Source organism: Mobula birostris, chromosome 29, assembly GCF_030028105.1.
Source record: "Mobula birostris isolate sMobBir1 chromosome 29, sMobBir1.hap1, whole genome shotgun sequence".
NCBI lineage: Eukaryota > Metazoa > Chordata > Chondrichthyes > Myliobatiformes > Myliobatidae > Mobula > Mobula birostris.
Window position 1 is genome coordinate 25,250,734 of NC_092398.1, and position 23,132 is coordinate 25,273,865.

The window sequence follows — 23,132 nt, forward strand, 5'->3', positions numbered from 1 at the left end:
TTCAGCCACCCAGCAAACAATCTTTCAGCAACGAATTGGTGATGTCCACAAGATCATACATGACAATTTGTAAAAGTACAGTAAGATCATCTAGCTTATTTCTTATATTTTGAATGAGATACAAGGCTGATATAGTGCTTCCAACCTTTTTTTTATTCTGCATCCTAATACACTGATGATACTCACTCTGCTGGCTGCATTTTGTCCGATCACGTAGTTGCCCTTCCTAACAGTCTGACTGCCTGCTACTTTTGTTGTTTTAACACCTTTCGTATCCTGAGACCCTTCACGCAGTTTCCTATCCCCATGCTAAATTAGTTCCGAACTTCCCCAAGAGTTCTAACAAACCAGCCCGAGTGAATATTTGCCCAAGTGCAACCCCTCCCTTTTGTACAGGTCATCCCTCCTCTATTTGGATTTCCCGCATCTGCAGATTTTTTTTTCCTGTTTGTTAAATGAATGTGCTTGTCTATGGCTGTACCTTAGCAGCTTGAACTGAGAAAGTATAAAAAATACGACCGTAATACTAAATAAGTAATAAATACCGAAAAGATGTGGTGAGGAAGTGAGAGGTCCTTGAAATCTTGTCACAGGTTGTGGCAACAGTTCAGTGAAGGGGTAAGTGAAGTTGACTGGTTGCACCCTTTGGTTCAAGAGCCTTGTGCTTGAGGGGTAATTACTGTCCTGATCCTGATGGTAAAAGTTTGGAGGGTCTTATACCATCTGCCTGATGGCAGCAACAAAAAGAGAGCATGACCTGGGTGATGGTTTGCCTGGCGAAGGATGCTGCTTTCTTGCGACATCACACAGTGTTGATGTGCTCAATGGAGAAAACAGTTTTATTCCTGATGGACTTGGCCATATATACTGCTTTTTGTAGGAATTTCCCTTTAAGGATATTGGTGTTCCTTGCCTGAACGTAATGCATTCAGTTATTATACGTTCCACCACACAAGGATAGAAATTCGTTGAAGTTTCAGATCTGATGCAAGGAATACATCGGTTAGGACTGCATTCTTTGCTGGTAGAAGATTGAGGCAAGATTTCACGGAAGGGTAGCCGTCAGGTTCAGTCAGCGACGTAATTCGAGGGAAGATAATCTCTGGCCCCGCCAAATGTGTGAACTTTGAGGTGCAAAATCTCTTTTTAGAGTGGATTCTGTGTGGTTTGTTCTCCTGTTACAAATCAGTACCACAGAATAATGGACTGTATACCATATGCAATTCAATGATTTAGCTCTTTGATTCTTCATTGGACTAAGGTGTTAGTAAAGAAAAACAAAAAGAAAAGAGCCCATTTTAATGAAACAGTCTAATGTGTGCAAGCTGGAGTTCACGGTTTCCCTTCTACTGGTCTTCTATCGATATCTCTGGCCGTCATCGACTTCTGGCCCCACTCCAAGGCCACTACTTTGTGGTGTCTACGAACTCTCCTTTCTGGCATCTTCTCTCTCCATATTTTGCCGATAACAAAACCCAGATTACCTCGGTGGCAGGCATAGAGCATGAAAGTACACCTCCCGCATTGGACGGCCAGCAACTCTAACCATAACCAAGCACTACTTCTACAGAAAGACCATGATATTAGCAGTGAAACTTTTCCCAGGGTGTTACTCTTTCCCCACCCTCCCCCCACCAAATTTAGTGATGTCCTCATGACATTGAAATAATTTATCAGCCCTGTATGCAAAGAATAAAGTTCAACCCAGGTGTAAAAGGCAGTGACATAGATCCTCTGAATGATTTCCTCACTCTCCCGTACATGCTGAAGTTCTTGCAGCTGCTGCTCCCAATCCATAGCACAGTCTTGCAGTATCTGCAGCTGGATGCACCTCACGCACATGTAGTCTCCCATGGGGCTCCCAAGACTCCAAAATCAGGAGTGAATAACCCGTAAAGGCCTTTTAAGCTATAGTAAGTATAATTGACACAAGAAGAAGAAAGAGAAACAGAACAAACTCAAACAGACAAGTTACCCAGAGCCAGTGCCACTTCCGTGCCGACGACTCCTTTCAGCCAGTGCTTGACAATCTACTTCCTCCTGTTCCCCATCCCAACAATCAGTGCTCCAGCAATGCTGGCTCCACTTCTACAAGCATTCACATGCTGTGTTATGGCCAGGAGCGTGGAATTGAACATACCTGCAAGCAAAACTCCGAAAAATACAGTAATTTCTTCTTTGAATGTCATTCCAGAGCCCAATACCAGGCTGGTAGGCGGCAGCGATCGTTGTTCAGGGAGAGTGGAGGTGTGGCACAGTGCACAATGGGGAACGGTATGCGATGATGGATGGGACACTGACGACGCCAAGGTTGTCTGCAGTCAGTTGGGCTGCCCCCCTGCCGCTGCAGCAATACCAGGGGCACGCTTCGGGCAAGGCAGCGGGAATATCTGGATGGATGATGTTGCGTGCAATGGAAATGAATCTGCCCTTGACGAATGTTCCTTCCGAGGATGGGGGAGTCATAACTGCGGTCACCGAGAGGATGCGGGAGTGAATTGTACAGGTCAGCATAGAAGAAAGAACCTCTTTGTTTCTGCTTTCTCTCTATTGCGATTAAGAAAGACTCTACTTTTATAATCAGGCCAGCCACTGTAGTTACTGTGGGTAAAACAATGAGAATTTATGTTCTGATGCTTGACGTTGTGGAGGCAGGCACAACTTAATTAACATGTTTTCTGCATCACTTAAAATGCTGGAGTGTTTCATTTGGCAAATTTGGATGTCCTAGTTGGTCGTGCATACGGGTGCTGATTCCAGCTTCATTTCGGATAGGACATATCACATCAGAAAATATAAGGTTTGACTGGTAATTTATCTGTATTCAAAACAGTGAGTTGTAACTATTTATTAACGGCATTTCATTAGTTTTCTGGGGTGGGCGTAGGAACTCTATTTCATAAACTACATATAAACCTTTAGGGCAGGGGCGGCCAACGTTCTACATTCCATGCGTCAAATTTTTCACGCCCGAGTTCAGATGCGCCATAGAACTCTTGTACCCTCATTCAATTCTTGTAAAAATATGTTCGTATACACATCTTTAGCATTTTTCCATGATATATTGATTTAATGTAAAAGAAAATAAACATTACCTACCTTAATGACACTTTTAACAAATATCTTTTGTCTTCTTTTGATTTCTTCTTTCTTCTTTTGATTTCTTCTTTCTTCTTAATCACATCGTCTTTCCGTAACTCAGACCTAAGCACGAGCTTCAGTTTTCCTTCTATTTCAGTCTGATGTTGTGTTTTATACTGTCTATTAAGATCATGTCTTCTATTACGTGAGAAAGTGTTTTTGCAAACAATGCACAATGGTTTTCCTGACGGACCCGCTATAAATAAGCACTCATTTTCCCTCTGTTCCTTGAATTTACGCTTACTATCACTTTCTGCTTTTCTTTTCCTCATTTTCTTTTGCACCGTGATGGGTCACTGAATGTAAAAGCAAAGCTTAGTTTTTCGAAAAGTACGAAACTGCACATGTTCACAAAGGACGAACAAAGCACAACTCCGTAGCACACGAGTGTCAATTGTAAACTGACTGACAAAAACCTGCGACCCACCAGTGGTGCAGACGCCTGGCGCCTCAGGATCAAACAAGTACGAAACATTTATTGAACAGTTATGGAACGACTGCAGAACAAAAGTCCTTCTTTTCTAGTTTGACTTATTGAACATTTTTTAAAATTGAAAACAGATCAATGTGAAAGAAGATATCATTCGCCAAAACGTGCGCAAAATAATAAAATCACGAAACGTAATAACTAAGTTTTAGATTTCTTCTCAGTAAACCCCATTTCTAGATCTAAGCTACTTGAATTCATGTTATAATTTTTTTTTTCTACAGATCTGGTTTTAGTCAATACTTTTTGCATGAGTAGGCTTACTTTTTTATTATTATCATTGGGTGCAATGCACCACTTTTGGCGCATGCGCCATAGGGTTGGCCATCCCTGCTTTAGGCTGTTCTGCACAAGAACTCCCAAGTCCCTTTGCATCTCAATGTTTTGATTTTACTCTGTTTAGAAAATATTCTGCAGATTTATTTCTACTGATGAAGTGCAAGACCATGCATTTTCCAACATTGTATTTAATTTGCCTTTTCCATGCCCATACTCCCAAACTGTCTAAGTCCATCTGAATTCACTCTCTTTTGAGTTGTATTACCAACCTAATTTTCCCAATCTACCTGCATATTAAAATTTCCCCGTACTATCATAACATTTCCCATTTGGTACACCATTTCTATTTCTGTTTTATTCTGCACTCTACATTTCAGTTACTGTTCCGGGAGCTGCATATACTGCCATCAGGGTCCATTTCCATTGCAGTTTCCTTACTGAACTGACAAGGATTCAACATCTTCTGATCCAATGTAATATCTTTCTCAGTATTTAATGCCATTCTCTTAACAGCAGAGCGATGCCACGTACCCAGCCTATGTTCATACCCTTTGGATACAATGTACAATGGAAATTCTGCTACCCACCAAACAATCTTTCAGCAACGAAGTGGTGATGTCCAGAAGATCGTATGTGACAATCTGTAAAAGCGCCGTGTTGTTGTGCTCAATAGACGTTGAGAACAGTATTGTAACCCTTCTTGATTCTGCATCCCTCATCACTGATACTCACTCTGCTGGTAGTTTTTTTTTTGTTTTATCATCTGCCCAACTTTCCTACCAGACTGACTGCATGCTGTCTTTTCTCTTTTACCATCGCGCTGTCCTAACCCCATTCCCTTTGGTTTCCAACCCCTTGCAAAATTAGTTTGAACCCTCCCCAATAGCTCTAAGAAGCCAGTGAGCGAGAAGGTTGGTTCCCATCGGCTTCAGCTGCAACCCTTCCCTTCTTACAGGTCATGCCTCCCCTAGAAGAGATCTGAATAATCCAAGAACCTGAAGCACTTCACTCCCTGCTGCAAATTGTCAGCCACGCATTTATCTGCCAAATCATTCTGTTTCTACCATCCCTGGCACGTGACACAGGCAGTAACCCTGAATGTGTTGCGTCTCAGCATTCCGTCCAGCTCTTTAAATCCTCATTGCGGAACCTCTTTGTACCAAGATTTCAGGCTGCTTTCCCTCCCACTGCACAATGCTATGGACGCGATCTGAGTCCATAGCACCTGGGAGGGAGCAACAGACCATCCGTGTGTCGCATTCATGTCAACAAACTTTTTTTTCCGATTCCTCTGACTATTGAGTCTTCCATCTCAACTGCTCACGACTCTCCCTCTTTCCCTTCTGCAATCCATGGTCAGTACAACCCACCTGGTCTCTGTGGCATTCTGCTGAGAGGTTATTTTAAAAAATAGTATCCAAAATAGTACACTTAGTATTCAGGGAATTTACCCCAGAGCTGCTGTGAGCTAACTGCCTATTCACTGTCTAATTCCTTCCCTGACAGTCACTCAGTTATCAGACTCCTGCATCTCTGATGGATGATCTCCTCGTTCTCCCGTAGAAGCCGAAGGTCTTGCAGCTGCTGCTCCCGATCCATAGCACGGTCTTGCAGAATCTGCAGCTGGACGCACCTCACATACATGTAGTTGCCTGTGGTGCTCCCAAGACTTCAACATCTAACGTGAATAGCACGCAATTGCCTTCTAAACTACACTAAGTACCCTCCTCACGTTACCCAGAGCCAGTGCCTCTTCTGTGCTGAAGACTCCTTTGAGCCAATGCCTGACACTCCACTTTAATCACTGGCCTCTCCCAACAGTCATTGCTGCAACAGTGGTGGCTCCACTTGTGCAAACATTCCCATGCTGTGTAATGGATAGGAACGCGGAACTGAATATACCTGAAGCGAATCTCCAAAAAATACAGTAATTTCTCTTTCAATGTCATTCCAGTGCCCGAAGTAAGGCTAGTAGGCGGCAGCGATCGTTGTTCAGGAAGAGTGGAGGTGCGGTACAATGCACAGTGGGGAACGGTTTGTGACGATGGATGGAGCACTGAAGACGCCAAGGTTGTCTGCAATGAGTTGGGTTGTCCCTCTGCGGCAGCAGCAATACCGGGGGCACGCTTCGGGCAAGGCAGCGGGCATATCTGGATGGACGATGTTGCGTGCAATGGAAATGAATCCGCCCTTTGGGAATGTTCCTTCCGAGGATGGGGGAGGCATAACTGCGGTCACGGAGAGGATGCAGGAGTGATTTGTTCAAAAGGTAGGCATAGAACAAAGAACCTCTTTGTTTCTGCTTTCTGTCTATTGGGATTAACAAAGACTCTATATTTTGGTAGTTAGGCCAGCCACTCTAGTTGCCGAGGGTAAAACGATGAGAATTTTTCTACTTATGTTTGATGTTGTTGAGGCAGGCACAATTTAATTAACATTTGTTCTGCATTGCTTAAAGTGCTGGAGTGTTTCATTTGGCAAACTTTTATCTTATAGTTGGTCGTGTATACAGGTGCTGATTCCAGATTCGTTTCGTGTTAGATGTCTCAGATCAGAAAGTATAAGGAATGTCCGGTAATAACTCTGTATGCAGTGAATTGTAACTATTTGTTAACGGCATTTCATTAGCTTTCTGGGGTTCACATATGAACTCCATTTCATAAACTGCATATAAACCTTTAAGGTGCTCTGCAGAAGAACTTCCAAGTCCCTTTGCATCTCAGATGTTTGGATTTCACTCTTGTTTAGAAAATAATTTGCAGAATTATTTCTACTGATGAAGTGCAAGACCATGCATTGTCCAGCATTGTATTTAAATTGCCGCTTCTGTGCCCATTCTGCAAAACTGTCTAAGTCCTTCTGAATTCACATTCTTTCCAGTTCTATTACCAACCTAATTTTCCCAATCTACCTGCGTGTTAAAATTTCCCCGTAGTGTCATAACATTTCCCTTTTGGTAGGCCATTTCTGTTTCTGTTGTATTGTGTAGCCTACATTCCTGTTATTGTTTGCGGAGCTGCATATACTGCCATCAGGATCATTTTCTATTGCAGTTTTGTTCCGCAATCGACAAGAATTCAACATCTTCCAATCCTATGTCACACCTTTCTCAGTAGTTGATAGCATTGTCTGACAGCAGAGCGATGCAGCCAATGTTTGTCCCCTTTCAATATAATGTACAATGGAAATTCAGCCACCCAGCAAACAATCTTTCAGCAACGAATTGGTGATGTCCACAAGATCATACATGACAATTTGTAAAAGTACAGTAAGATCATCTAGCTTATTTCTTATATTTTGAATGAGATACAAGGCTGATATAGTGCTTCCAACCTTTTTTTTATTCTGCATCCTAATACACTGATGATACTCACTCTGCTGGCTGCATTTTGTCCGATCACGTAGTTGCCCTTCCTAACAGTCTGACTGCCTGCTACTTTTGTTGTTTTAACACCTTTCGTATCCTGAGACCCTTCACGCAGTTTCCTATCCCCATGCGAAATTAGTTCCGAACTTCCCCAAGAGTTCTAACAAACCAGCCCGAGTGAATATTTGCCCAAGTGCAACCCCTCCCTTTTGTACAGGTCATCCCTCCTCTATTTGGATTTCCCGCATCTGCAGATTTTTTTTTCCTGTTTGTTAAATGAATGTGTTTGTCTATGGCCGTACCTTAGCAGCTTGAACTGAGAAAATATAAAAAATACGACCGTAATACTAAATAAGGAAAAAATACCGAAAAGACGTGGTGAGGAAGTGAGAGGTCCTTGAAATCTTGTCACAGGTTGTGGCAACAGTTCAGTGAAGGGGTAAGTGAAGTTGACTGTTTGTACCGTTTGGTTCAAGAGCCTTGTGCTTGAGGGGTAATTACTGTCCTGATCCTGATGGTATAAGTTTGGAAGGTCTTATACCATCTGCCTGATGGCAGCAGCAAAAAGAGAGCGTGACCTGGGTGATGGTTTGCCTGGCGAAGGGTGCTGCTTTCTTGCGACAGCACACAGTGTTGATGTACTCAATGGAGAAAACAGTTTTATTCATGATGGATTTGGCCATATATACTGCTTTTTGTAGGAATTTCCCTTTAAGGATATTGGTACTCCTTGCCTGAACGTAATGCATTCAGTTATTATACGTTCCACCACAGAAGGATAGAAATTCGTTGAAGTTTCAGATCTGATGCAAGGAATACATCGGTTAGGACTGCATTCTTTGCTGGTAGAAGATTGAGGCAAGATTTGACGGAAGGGTAACCGTCAGGTTCAGTCAGCGACGTAATTCGAGGGAAGATAATCTCTGGCCCCACCAAATGCGTGAACTTTGAGGTGCAAAATCGCTTGTTTGAGTGGATGCTGTGTGGTTTGTTCTCCCGTTACAAATTAGTACCACAGAATAATGGACTGTATACCATATGCAATTAAATGATTTAGCTCTTTGATTCTTCATTGGACTAAAGTGTTAGTAAAGAAAAACAAAAAGAAAAGAGCCCATTTTAATGAAACAGTCTAATGTGTGCAGGTTGGAGTTCACGGTTTCCCTTCTGCTGGTCCTCCATCGATATCTCTGGCCGTCATCGACTTCTGGCTCCACTCCAAAGCCACTACTTTGTGGTGTCTATGAACTCTCCTTTCTGGCATCTACTCTCTCCATCTTCTGCTGATAACAAAACTCAGATTACCTCGGTGGCAGGCATACAGCATGAAAGTACACCTCCCGCATTGGACGGCCAGCAACTCTAACCATAATCCAAACACTGCTTCCACAGAAAGACCATGATATTAGCAGTGAAACTTTTCCCAGGGTGTTACTCTTTCCCCACCCTCCCCCCACCAAATTTAGTGATGTCCTCGTGACATTGAAATAATTTACCAGCCCTGTATGCAAAGAACAAAGTTCAACCCAGGTGTAAAAGGCAGTGACATAGATCCTCTGAATGATCTCCTCTCTCTCCCGTACAAGCTGAAGTTCTTGCAGCTGCTGCTCCCAATCCATAGCACAGTCTTGCAGTATCTGCAGCTGGATGCACCTCACGCACATGTAGTCTCCCATGGGGCTCCCAAGACTCCAACATCAGGAGTGAATAACCCGTAAAGGCCTTTTAAGCTATAGTAAGTATAATTGACACAGCAAGATGAAAGAGAAACATAACAAACTCAAACAGACAAGTTACCCAGAGCCAGTGCCACTTCCGTGCTGACGACTCCTTTGAGCCAGTGCTTGACAATCTACTTCCTCCTGTAGCCCGTCCCAACAATCAGCGCTCCAACAATGCTGGCTCCACTTCTACAAGCATTCACGTGCTGTGAATTGTAACTATTTATTAACGGCATTTCGTTAGTTTTCTCGGGTTCACGTAGGAAGTCTATTTCATAAACTACATATAAACCTTTAGGGCAGGGGTGGCCAACGTTGTACATTCCATGTGAGAATTTTTTCACGCACGAGTTCAGATGCGCCATTCAACTCTTGTACCCCCATTCAATTCCTGTAAAAATATGTTCATATACACATATTTAGCATTTTTCCATGATATATTGATTTAATATAAAAGAAGATAAACATTACCTACCTTAATGAGACTTTTAACAAATATATTTTGTCTTCTTTTGATTTCTTCCTTCTTCTTAATCACATCGTCTTTCCGTAACTCAGACCTGAGCACTAGCTTCAGTTTTCCTTCTATTTCAGTCTGATGTTGTGTTTTATACTGTCTATTATGATCATGTCTTCTATTATGTGAGAAAGTGTTTTCACAAACAATGCACAATGGTTTTCCTGACGGACCCGCTATAAATAAGAACTCATTTTCCCTCTGTTCATTGAATTCACGCTTACTATCACTTTCTACTTTTCTTTTCCTCATTTTGTTTTGCACTGATGGGTCACTGAATGTAAAAACAAAGCTTAGTTTTTCAAAAAGTACAAAACTGCAAATGTTCACAAAGGACGAACAAAGCATAACTCCGCAGCACTCGAGTGTCAATTGTAAACTGACTGACAAAAACCTGCGACCCACCAGTGGTGCAGACGCCTGGCGTCTCAGGTTCAAACAAGTAAGAAACATTTATTGAACAGTTATGGAACAACTGCAGAACAAAAGTCCTTCTTTTCTAGATTGACTCATTGAACATTTTTTAAAATTGAAAACAGATCAATGTGAAAGAAGATAACATTCGCCAAAAGATGTGCACAAAATAATAAAATTGCTAAAAGTAATAACTAAGTTTTAGATTTCTTCTTAGTAAAACCCATTTCTATATCTAAGGTACTTGAATTCCTGTTATAGATTTTTTTTCTACAAATCTGTTTTTAGTTAATACTTTTTGCATGAGTAGGCTTACTTTTTTATTAATATCTTTCGGTGCAATGCCCCACTTTAGGTGCATGCGCCATAGGTTGGCCATCCCTGCTTTAGGGTGTTCTACATAAGAACTCCCAAGTCCCTTTGCATCTCAGATGTTTTGAGTTTACTCTGTTTAGAAAATAGTCTGCAGAATTATTTCTACTGACGAAGTGCAAGACCATGCATTTTCCAAGATTGTATTTAATTTGCTGTTTCCATGCCCATACTCCCAAACTGTCTAAATCCTTCTCTTTCTAACTCTTCCTTCAGTTGGTCCTGACGAAGGGTCTCGGCCTGAAACGTCGACTGTACCTCTTCCTAGAGATGCTGCCTGGCCTGCTGTGTTCACCAGCAACTTTGATGTGTGTTGCTTAAATCCTTCTGAATTCACTCTCTTTTGAGTTCTATTACCAACCTAATTTTCCCAATCTACCTGCATATTAAGATTTCCCCTTACTATCATAACATTTCCCATTTGGTACACCATTTCTATTTCTGTTGTATTCTGCACTCTACATTTCAGTTACTGTTGCGGGAGCTGCAAATACTGCCATCTGGGTCCATTTCCCTTGCAGTTTCATTTCTGAACTGACAAGAATTCAACATCTTCCGATGCTATGTCATATCCTTCTCAGTATTTGATGCCATTCTCCAACAGCAGAGCGATGCCACACCCCAAGCCTATGTTAGTACCCTTTCGATACAATGTACAATGGAAATTCAGCTACCCACCAAACAACTTTCAGCAACGAGTCGGTGATGTCCACAAGATCGTATGTGACAATCTGTAAAAGTGCCGTGTTGTTGTACTCAATAGAGGTTGAGAACAGCCTTGTAACCCTTTCTGATTCTGCATCCCTAATCACTGATACGCACTCTGCTGGTAGGCTTTTTTTGTTTGATCATCTGCCCACCTTTTCTACCAGACTGACTGCGTGCTGTCTTTTCTCTTTTACCATCCGCACTGTCCTGACCCCATTCCCTTAGGTTTCCAACTCCCTGCAAAATTAGTTTGAACCCTCCCCAATAACACTAAGAAGCCAGTGAGCGAGAAGGTTGGTTCCCATCGGCTTCAGCTGCAACCCTTCCCTTCTTACAGGTCATGCCTCCCCTAGAAGAAATCCAAATGATCCAAGAACCTGAAGCACTTCACTCCCTGCTGCAAATTGTCAGCCACGCATTTATCTGCCAAATCATTCTGTTTCTACCATCCCTGGCACGTGACACAGGCAGTAATCCTGAATGTGTTGCGTCTCAGCATTCCGTCCAGCTCTTTAAATCCTCATTGCGGAACCTCTTTGTACCAAGATTTCAGGCTGCTTTCCCTCCCACTGCACAATGCTATGGACGCGATCCGAGTCCATAGCACCTGGGAGGGAGCAACAGACCATCCGTGTGTCGCATTCACGTCAACAAACTTTTTTTTCCGATTCCTCTGACTATTGAGTCTTCCATCTCAACTGCTCACGACTCTCCCTCTTTCCCTTCTGCAATCCATGGTCAGTGCAACCCACCTGGTCTCTGTGGCATTCTGCTGAGAGGTTATTTTAAAAAATAGTATCCAAAATACTACACTTAGTATTCAGGGAATTTACCCAAGAGCTGCTGTGAGCTAAATGCCTATTCACTGTCTAATTCCTTCTCTAACAGTCACTCAGTTATCAGACTCCTGCAGCTCTGATGGATGATCTCCTGGCTCTCCCATAGAAGCCGAAGGTCTTGCAGCTGCTGCTCCCGATCCATAGTACGGTCTTGCAGAATCTGCAGCTGGACGCATTTCACATACATGTAGTTGCCTGTGGGGCTCCCAAGACTTCAACATCTAACGTGAATAGCACGCAATTGCCTTCTAAACTACACTAAGTACCCTCCTGATGTTACCCAGAGCCAGTGCCTCTTCTGTGCTGAAGACTCCTTTGAGCCAATGCCTGACACTCCAGTTTAATCACTGGCCTCTCCCAACAGTCAATGCTGCAACAGTGGTGGCTCCGCTTGTGCAAACATTCCCATGCTGTGTAATGGATAGGAACGCGGAACTGAATATACCTGAAGCGAATCTCCAAAAAAATACAGTAATTTCTCTTTCAATGTCATTCCAGTGCCCGAAATAAGGCTGGTAGGCGGCAGCGATCGTTGTTCAGGAAGAGTGGAGGTGCGGTACAATGCACAGTGGGGAACGGTTTGTGACGATGGATGGGGCACTGAAGACGCCAAGGTTGTCTGCAATGAGTTGGGTTGTCCCTCTGCTGCAGCAGCAATACCGGGGGCACGCTTCGGGCAAGGCAGCGGGAATATCTGGATGGACGATGTTGCGTGCAATGGAAATGAATCCGCCCTTTGGGAATGTTCCTTCCGAGGATGGGGGAGTCATAACTGCGGTCACGGAGAGGATGCAGGAGTGATTTGTTCAAAAGGTAGGCATAGAACAAAGAACCTCTTTGTTTCTGCTTTCTGTCTATTGGGATTAACAAAGACTCTATATTTTGGTAGTTAGGCCAGCCACTCTAGTTGCCGAGGGTAAAACGATGAGAATTTTTCTACTTATGTTTGATGTTGTTGAGGCAGGCACAATTTAATTAACATTTGTTCTGCATTGCTTAAAGTGCTGGAGTGTTTCATTTGGCGAACTTTTATCTTATAGTTGGTCGTGCATACAGGTGCTGATTCCAGATTCGTTTTGGGTTAGATGTCTCAGTTCAGAAAGTATAAGGAATGTCCGGTAATAACTCTGTATGCAGTGAATTGTAACTGTTTGTTAACGGCATTTCGTTAGCTTTCTGGGGTTCACATAGGAACTCCATTTCATAAACTGCATATAAACCTTTAAGGTGCTCTGCAGAAGAACTTCCAAGTCCCTTTGCATCTCAGATGTTTGGATTTCACTCTTGTTTAGAAAATAGTTTGCAGAATTATTTCTACTGATGAAGTGCAAGACCATGCATTGTCCAGCATTGTATTTAATTTGCCGCTTCTGTGCCCATTCTGCAGAACTGTCTAAGTCCTTCTGAATTCACACTCTTTTCAGTTCTATTACCAACCTAATTTTCCCAATCTACCTGCGTGTTAAAATTTCCCCGTAGTATCATAACATTTCCCTTTTGGTAGGCCATTTCTGTTTGTGTTTGGGGAGCTGCATATACTGCCATCAGGATCATTTTCTATTGCACTTTTGTTCCGCAATCGACAAGAATTCAACATCTTCCAATCCTATGTCACACCTTTCTCAGTAGTTGATACCATTGTCTGACAGCAGAGCGATGCAGCCTATGTTTGTCCCCTTTTTATATAATGTACAATGGAAATTCAGCCACCCAGCAAACAATCTTTCAGCAACGAATCAGTGATGTCCACAAGATCATACATGACAATTTGTAAAAGTACAGTAAGATCATCTAGCTTATTTCTTATATTCTTTTGAATGAGATACAAGGCTGATATAGTGCTTCCAACCTTTTTTTTATTCTGCATCCTAATGCACTGATGATACTCACTCTGCTGGCTGCATTTTATCCGATCATGCAGTTGCCCTTCTGAACAGTCTGACTGCCCGCTATTTTTGTTGTTCTAATATCTTTCGTATCCTGAGACCCTTCACGCAGTTTCCTATCCCCATGCTAAATTAGTTCCGACCCTCCCCAAGAGTTCTAACAAACCAGCCCGAGAGAATATTTGGCCAAGTGCAACCCCTCCCTTTTGTACAGGTCATCCCTCCTCTATTTGGATTTCCCGCATCTGCAGATTTTTTTTTCCTGTTTGTGAAATGAATGTGCTTGTCTATGGCCGTACCTTAGCAGCTTCAACTGAGAAAATGTAAAAAATACGACCGTTATAGTAAATAAGTAATAAATACCGAAAAGATGTGGTGAGGAAGTGAGAGGTCCTTGAAATCTTGTCACAGGTTGTGGCAACAGTTCAGTGAAGGGGTAAGTGAAGTTGATTGGCTGTACCCTTCGGTTGAAAAACCTTGTGCTTGAGGGGTAATTACTGTCCTGATCCTGATGGTATAAGTTTGGAGGGTCTTATACCATCTGCCTGATGGCAGCAGCAAAAAGAGAGCGTGACCTGGGTGATGGTTTGCCTGGCGAAGGATGCTGCTTTCTTGCGACATCACACAGTGTTGATGTGCTCAATGGAGAAAACAGTTTTATTCCTGATGGATTTGGCCATATATACTGCTTTTTGTAGGAATTTCCCTTTAAGGATATTGGTACTCCTTGCCTGAACGTAATGCATTCAGTTATTATACGTTCCACCACACAAGGATAGAAATTCGTTGAAGTTTCAGATCTGATGCAAGGAATACATCGGTTAGGACTGCATTCTCTGCTGGTAGAAGATTGAGGCAAGATTTGACGGAAGGGTAACCGTCAGGTTCAGTCAGCGACGTAATTCGAGGGAAGATAATCTCTGACCCCACCAAATGTGTGAACTTTGAGGTGCAAAATCTCTTGTTTGAGTGGATGCTGTGTGGTTTGTTCTCCTGTTACAAAGCAGTACCACAGAATAATGGACTGTATACCATATGCAATTCAATGATTTAGCTCTTTGATTCTTCATTGGACTAAAGTGTTAGTAAAGAAAAACAAAAAGAAAAGAGCCATTTTAATGAAACAGTCTAATGTGTGCAAATTGGAGTTCACGGTTTCCCTTCTACTGGTCCTCCATCGATATCTCTGGCCGTCATCGACTTCTGGCCCCACTCCAAAGCCACTACTTTGTGGTGTCCATGAACTCTCCTTTCTGGCATCTACTCTCTCCATCTTCTGCCGATAACATAACTCAGATTACCTCGGTGGCAGGCATACAGCATGAAAATACACCTCCCGCTTTGGACGGCCAGCAACTCTAACCATAACCCAAACACTGCTTCTACAGAAAGACCATGATATTAGCAGTGAAACTTTTCCCAGGGTGTTACTCTTTCCCCACCCTCCCCCCACCAAATTTAGTGATGTCCCCATGACATTGAAATAATTTAGCAGTCCAGTATGCAAAGAACAAAGTTCAACCCAGGTGCAAAAGGTAGTGACATAGATCCTCTGAATGATCTCCTCGCTGTCCCGTACATGCTGATGTTCTGATGCTTGACGTTGTTGAGGCAGGCACAACTTAATTAACATTTTTTCTGCGTCACTTAAAATGCTGGAGTGTTTCATTTGGCAAGTTTTTATGTCCTAGTTGGTCGTGCATACGGGTGCTGATTCCAGCTTCATATAGGATAAGACATATCACATCAGAAAATATAAGGATTGACTGGTAATTTATCTGTATTCAAAACAGTGAATTGTAACTTTTTATTAACGGCATTTCGTTAGTTTTCTCGGGTTGACGTAGGAAGTCTATTTCATAAACTACATATAAACCTTTAGGGCAGGGGTGGCCAACGTTCTACATTCCATGCGAGAATTTTTTCACGCACGAGTTCAGATGCGCCATTCAACTCTCATACCCGCATTCAATTCCTGTAAAAATATGTTCATATACACATATTTAGCATTTTTACATGATATATTGATTTAATATAAAAGAAGATAAACATTACCAACCTTAATGAGACTTTTAACAAATATTTTTTGTCTTCTTTTGATTTCTTCCTTCTTAATCACATCGTCTTTCGGTAACTCAGACCTAAGCACTAGCTTCAGTTTTCCTTCTATTTCAGTCTGAGTTGTGTTTTATACTGTCTATTAAGATCATGTCTTCTATTATGTGAGAAAGTGTTTTCACAAACAATGCACAATGGTTTACCTGACGGACCCGCTATAAATAAGAACTCATTTTCCCTCTGTTCATTAAATTTACGCTTACTATCACTGTCTACTTTTCTTTTCCTCATTTTGTTTTGCACTGATGGGTCACTGAATGTAAAAACAAAGCTTAGTTTTTCGAAAAGTACAAAACTGCAAATGTTCACAAAGGACGAACAAAGCATAACTCCGCAGCACTCGAGTGTCAATTGTAAACTGACTGACAAAAACCTGCGACCCACCAGTGGTGCAGACGCCTGGCGTCTCAGATTCAAACAAGTAAGAAACATTTATTGAACAGTTATGGAACAACTGCAGAACAAAAGTCCTTCTTTTCTAGTTTGACTCATTAAACATTTTTTAAAATTGAAAACAGATCAATGTGAAAGAAGATATCATTCGCCAAAAGATGTGCGCAAAATAATAAAATCATGAAATGTAATAACTGAGTTTTAGATTTCTTCTCAGTAAAACCCATTTCTGGATCTAAGCTACTTGAATTCATGTTATAATTTTTTTTTTCTACAGATCTGGTTTTAGTCAATACTTTTTGCATGAGTAGGCTTACTTTTTTATTATTATCATTGGGTGCAATGCACCACTTTTGGCGCACGCGCCATAGGTTGGCCATCCCTGCTTTAGGCTGTTCTGCACAAGAACTCCCAAGTCCCTTTGCATCTCAGATGTTTTGATTTTACTCTGTTTAGAAAATAGTCTGCAGAATTATTTCTACTAATGAAGTGCAAGACCATGTATTTTACAACATTGTATTTAATTTGCCTTTTCCATGCCAATACTCCCAAACTGTCTGTCCATCTGAATTCACTCTCTTTTCAGTTGTATTACCAACCTAATTTTCCCAATCTACCTGCATATTAAAATTTCCCCTTACTATCATAACATTTCCCATTTGGTACACCATTTCTGCTTCTGTTTTATTCTGCACTCTACATTTCAGTTACTGTTCCGGGTGCTGCATATACTGCCATCAGGGTCCATTTCCCTTGCCGTTTCCTTACTGAACTGACAAGGATTCAACATCTTCCGATCCAATGTAATATCTTTCTCAGTATTTGATGCCATTCTCTAACAGCAGAGCGATGCCATGCACCCAGCCTATGTTCATACCCTTTGGATACAATGTACAATGGAAATTCTGCTACCCACCAAGCAATCTTTCGGTGATGTCCAGAAGATCGTCTGTGACAATCTGTAAAAGCGCCGCGTTGTTGTGCTCAATAGACGTTGAGAACAGTATTGTAACCCTTTTTGATTCTGCATCCCTCATCACTGATACTCACTCTGCTGGTAGCTTTTTTTTTGTTTTATCATCTGCCCACCTTTCCTACCAGACTGACTGCATGCTGTCTTTTCTCTTTTACCAACCGCGCTGTCCTGACCCCATTCCCTTTGGTTTCCACACCCTTGCAAAATTAGTTTGAACCCTCCCCAGTAGCTTTAAGAAGCCAGTGAGCGAGAAGGTTGGTTCCCATCGGCGTCAGCTGCAACCCTTCCCTTCTTACAGGTCATGCCTCCCCTGGAAGAGATCGAATGATCCAAGAACCTGAAGCACTTCACTCCCTGCTGCAAATTGTCAGCCACAAATTTATCTACCAAATCATTCTGTTTCTCCCGTCCCTGGCACGTGACACAGGCAGTAATCCTGAATGTGTTGCGTCTCAGCATTCCGTCCAGCTCTTTAAATCCCCATTGCGGAACCTCTTTGTACCAAGATTTCAGGCTGCTTTCGCTCCCACTGCACAATGCTATGGACGCGATCCGAGTCCATAGCACCTGGGAGGGAGCAACAGACCATCCGTGTGTCCCGTTCACATCAACAAACTTTTCTTTCGATTCCTCTGACTATTGAGTCTTCCATCTCAACCGCTCACGACTCTCCCTCTTTCCTTTCTGCAATCCATGGTCAGTGCAACCCACCTGGTCTCTGTGTCATTCTGCTGAGAGGATATTTCAAATAATTTTATCCAAAATGATATACTTAGTATTCAGGGAATTTACCCAGGAGCTGCTGTGAGCTAACTGCCTATTCACTGTCTAATTCCTTCCCTGACAGTCACTCAGTTATCAGACTCCTGCAGCTCTGATGGGGGATCTCACTCTCCCGTTGAAGCCGAAGGTCTTGCAGCTGCTGCTCCCGATCCATAGCACGGTCTTGCAGAATCTGCAGCTGGACGCACCTCACATACATGTAGTTGCCTGTGGGGCTCCCAAAACTTCAGCAGCCAACGTAAGTAACACGCAAAGTCCTTCTAAACTACACTAAGTACCCCCCTCAAGTTACCCAGAGCCAGTGCCTCTTCTGTGCTGAAGACTCCTTTGAGCCAATGCCTGACAATCCACTTTTACCACTGGCCTATCCCAACAATCATTGCTGCAACAATGGTGGCTCCGCTTGTGGAAACATTCACATTCTGTGTAATGGATAGGAACGCGGAACTGAACATACCTGAAGCGAATCTCCAAAAAATACAGTAATTTCTCTTTCAATGTCATTCCAGTGCCCGAAGTAAGGCTAGTAGGCGGCAGCGATCGTTGTTCAGGGAGAGTGGAGGTGCGGTACAATGCACAGTGGGGAACGGTTTGTGACGATGGATGGGGCACTGAAGACGCCAAGGTTGTCTGCAATGAGTTGGGTTGTCCCTCTGCTGCAGCAGCAATCTCGGGGGCACGCTTCGGGCAAGGCAGCGGGAATATCTGGATGGACGATGTTGCGTGTAATGGAAATGAATCCGCCCTTTGGGAATGTTCCTTCCGAGGATGGGGGAGTCATAACTGCGGTCACAGAGAGGATGCAGGAGTGATTTGTTCAAAAGGTAAGCATAGAATAAAGAACCTCTTTGTTTCTGCTTTCTGTCTATTGGGATTAACAAAGACTCTATATTGTAGTAATTAGGCCAGCCACTCTAGTTGCTGTGGGTAAAACGATGAGAATTTTTGTACTGATGCTTGAAGTTGTTGAGGCAGGCACAATTTAATTAACATTTGTTCTGTGTTGCTTAAAGTGCTGGAGTGTTTCATTTGGCAAACTTTTATCTTGTAGTTGGTCGTGCATACAAGTGCTAATTCCAGGTTCGTTTCGGGTTAGATGTATCAGATAAGAAAGTATAAGGAATGTCCGGTAATAACTCTGTATGCAGTGAATTGTAACTGTTTGTTAACAGCATTTCGTTTCTGGGGTTCGCATCGGAACTCCATTTCATAAACTGCATATAAACCTTTAAGGTGCTCTGCAGAAGAACTTCCAAGTCCCTTTGAATCTCAGATGTTTGGATTTAACTCTTGTTTAGAAAATAGTCTGCAGAATTATTTCTACTGATGAAGTGCAAGGCCATGCATTGTCCAGCATTGTATTTAATTTGCCGCTTATGTGCCCATTCTCCAAAACTGTCTTAAGTCCTTCTGAATTCACACTCTTTTCTGAATTCACACTAATTTTCCCAATCCACCTGCATGTTAAAATTTCCCCGTAGTATCATAACATTTCCCTTTTGGTAGGCCATTTCTGTTTCTGTTTTATTCTGTAGCCTACATTCCAGTTACTGTTTGGGGAGCTGCATATACTGCCATCAGGGTCATTGTCCATTGCAGTTTTGTTCCGCAATCATCAAGAATTCAACATCTTCCAATCCTATGTCACACCTTTCTCAGTAGTTGATACCATTGTCTGACAGCAGAGCGATGCAGCCTATGTTTGTCCCCTTTCAATATAATGTACAATGGAAATTCAGCTACCCAGCAAACAATCTTTCAGCATCAAGTTGGTGATGTCCACAAGATCATACATGACAGTTTGTAAAAGTACAGTAAGATCATCTAGCTTATTTCTTATATTCTTTTGAATGAGATATAAGGCTGATGTAGTGCTTCCAACCTTTTTTTATTCTGCATCCTAATGCACTGATGATACTCACTCTGCTGGCTACATTTGGTCCGATCATGTAGTTGCCCTTCCTAACAGTCTGACTGCCTGCTACTTTTGTTGCTCTAATATCTTTCGTATCCTGAGACCCTTCACGCAGTTTCCTATCCCCATGCTAAATTAGTTCCGACCCTCCCCAAGAGTTCTAACAAACCAGCCCGAGAGAATATTTGGCCAAGTGCAACCCCTCCCTTTTGTACAGGTCATCCCTCCTCTATTTGGATTTCCCGCATCTGCAGATTTTTTTCTCCTGTTAGTGAAATGAATATGTTTGTCTATGGTCGTACCTTAGCAGCTTGAAGTGAGAAAATATAAAAAATACGACCGTAATAGTAAATAAGTAATAAATACCGAAAAGATGTGGTGAGGAAGTGAGAGGTCCTTGAAATCTTGTCACAGGTTGTGGCAACAGTTCAGTGAAGGGGTAAGTGAAGTTGACTGGTTATACCCTTTGGTTCAAGAGCCTTATGCTTTTGGGGTAATTACTGTCCTGATCCTGATGGTATAAGTTTGGAGGGTCTTATACCATCTGCCTGATGGCAGCAGCAAAAAGAGAGCATGACCTGGGTGATGGTTTGCCTGGCGAAGGGTGCTGCTTTCTTGCGACATCACACAGTGTTGATGTGCTCAATGGAGAAAACAGTTTTATTCCTGATGGACTTGGCCATTTATACTGCTTTTTGTAGGAATTTCCCTTTAAGGATATTGGTGCTCCTTGTCAGAATGTAATGCATTTGGTTATTATATGTTCCACCACACAAGGATAGAAATTCGTTGAAGTTTCAGATCTGATGCAAGGAATACATCGGTTAGGACTGCATTCTTTGCTGGTAGAAAATTGAGGCAAGATTTGACGGAAGGGTACCCCTCAGGTTCAGTCAGCGACATAAGTCTAGGGATGATAATCTCTGGCCCCGCCAAATGTGTGAACTTTGAGGTGCAAAACCTCTTATTTGTGTGGATGCTGTGTGGTTTGTTCCCCTGTTACAAATCAGTACCACAGAATAATGGACTGTACACCATATGCAATTAAATGATTTAGCTGTTTGATTCTTAATTTGACTAAAGTGTTAGTAAAGAAAATCAAAAAGAAAAGAGCTCATTTTAATGAAACAGTCTAATGTGTGCAAGTTGGAGTTCACGGTTTCCCTTCTGCTGGTCCTCCATCGATTTCTCTGGCCATCATCGACTACTGGCCCCACTCCAAGGCCACTACTTTGTGGTGTCTACGAACTCTCCTTTCTGGCATCTACTCTCTCCATCTTTTGGGGAACGGTATGCGATGATGGATGGGACACTGACGACGCCAAGGTTGTCTGCAGTCAGTTGGGCTGCCCCCCTGCCGCTGCAGCAATACAGGGGGCACGCTTCGGGCAAGGCAGCGGGAATATCTGGATGGATGATGTTGCGTGCAATGGAAATGAATCCGCCCTTGAGGAATGTTCCTTTGGAGGGTGGGGCATTCATAACTGCGGTCACGGAGAGGATGCGGGAGTGAATTGTACAGGTCAGCATAGAAGAAAGAACCTCTTTGTTTCTGCTTTCTCTCTATTGCGATTAAGAAAGACTCTACTTTTATAATCAGGCCAGCCACTGTAGTTACTGTGGGTAAAACAATGAGAATTTATGTTCTGATGCTTGACGTTGTGGAGGCAGGCACAACTTAATTAACATTTTTTCTGCGTCACTGTAAACGCTGGAGTGTTGCATTTGGCAAATTTTGATGTCCTAGTTGGTCGTGCATACGGGTGCTGATTCCAGCTTTATATAGGATAAGACATATCACATCAGAGAATATAAGGATTGACTGGTAATAAATCTGTATTCAGAACACTGAATTGTAACTATTTATTAATGACATTTCGTTAGTTTTCTCGGGTTCACGTAGGAACTCTATTTCATAAACCACATATAAACCTTCAGGGCAGGGGTGGCCAACGTTCTACATTCCATGCGTCAATTTTATCACGCACGAGTTCAGATGCGCCATTCAACTCTTGTACCCCCATTCAATTCTTGTAAAAATATGTTCATATACACATATTTAGCATTTTTACATGATATCTTGCATGAATATAAAACAAGATAAACATTACTTACCTTAATTAGACTTTTAACAAATATATTTTGTCTTCTTTTGATTTCTTCCTTCTTAAGCACATGGTCTTTCCGTAACTCAGACCTAAGCTCTAGCTTCAGTTTTCCTTCTATTTCAGTCTGATGTTGTGTTTTATAGTGTCTATTAAGATCATGTCTTCTATGATGTGACAAAGTGTTTTCACAAAGAATGCACAATGGTTTTCCTGACGGACCCGCTATAAATAAGAACTCATTTTCCCTCTGTTCATTGAATTCACGCTTACTGTCACTTTCTACTTTTCTTTTCATCAATTTTGTTTTGCACTGATGGGTCACTGAATGTAAAAACAAAGCTTAGTTTTTCGAAAAGTACAAAACTGCAAATGTTCACGATGGACGAACAAAGCACAACTCCGCAGCACTCGAGTGTCAATTGTAAACTGACTGACAAAAACCTGCGACCCACCAGTGGTGCAGACGCCTGGCGTCTCAGGTTCAAACAAGTAAGAGACATTTATTGAACAGTTATGGAACAACTGCAGAACAAAAGTCCTTCTTTTCTAGATTGACTCATTGAACATTTTTTAAAATTGAAAACAGATCAATGTGAAAGAAGGTAACATTCACCAAAAGATGTGCACAAAATAATAAAATCGCTAAAAGTAATAACTAAGTTTTAGATTTCTTCTCAGTAAAACCCATTTCTAGATCTAAGGTACTTCAATTCCTGTTACCGATTTTTTTTTCTACAAATCTGTTTTTAGATAATACTTTTTGCATGAGTAGGCTTACTTTTATTATTATCTTTGGGTGCACTGCACCACTTTAGGTGCGTGCGCCGCAGGTTGGCCATCCCTGCTTTACGGTGTTCTACACAAGAACTCCCAAGACCCTTTGCATCTCAGATGTTTTGATTTTACTCTGGTTAGAAAATAGTCTGCAGAATTATTTCTACTGATGAAGTGCATGACCATGCATTTTGCAACATTGTATTTAATTTGTCGTTTCCATGCCCATACTCCCAAACTGTCTAAATCCTTCTGAATTCACTCTCTTTTGAGTTCTATTACCAACCTAATTTTCCCAATCTACCTTCATATTAAAATTTCCCCTTACTATCGT

At 42.1% G+C, this 23,132-nt stretch overlaps 1 protein-coding gene across 1 annotated transcript in view; it reads left to right on the forward strand.

The window, feature by feature from the left end:
- Positions 1-23,132, forward strand: part of LOC140190161 (scavenger receptor cysteine-rich type 1 protein M160-like) — a 105,258-nt gene that overhangs the window by 43,950 nt on the left and 38,176 nt on the right. Inside the window, exons 15-20 of the mRNA XM_072246672.1 lie at positions 2,195-2,506; positions 5,862-6,176; positions 12,344-12,658; positions 18,511-18,825; positions 20,331-20,355; positions 21,140-21,438. Of these exons, the coding sequence (XP_072102773.1) occupies positions 2,195-2,506; positions 5,862-6,176; positions 12,344-12,658; positions 18,511-18,825; positions 20,331-20,355; positions 21,140-21,438 (1,581 nt within the window). The remainder of the gene's footprint in view (positions 1-2,194; positions 2,507-5,861; positions 6,177-12,343; positions 12,659-18,510; positions 18,826-20,330; positions 20,356-21,139; positions 21,439-23,132) is intronic.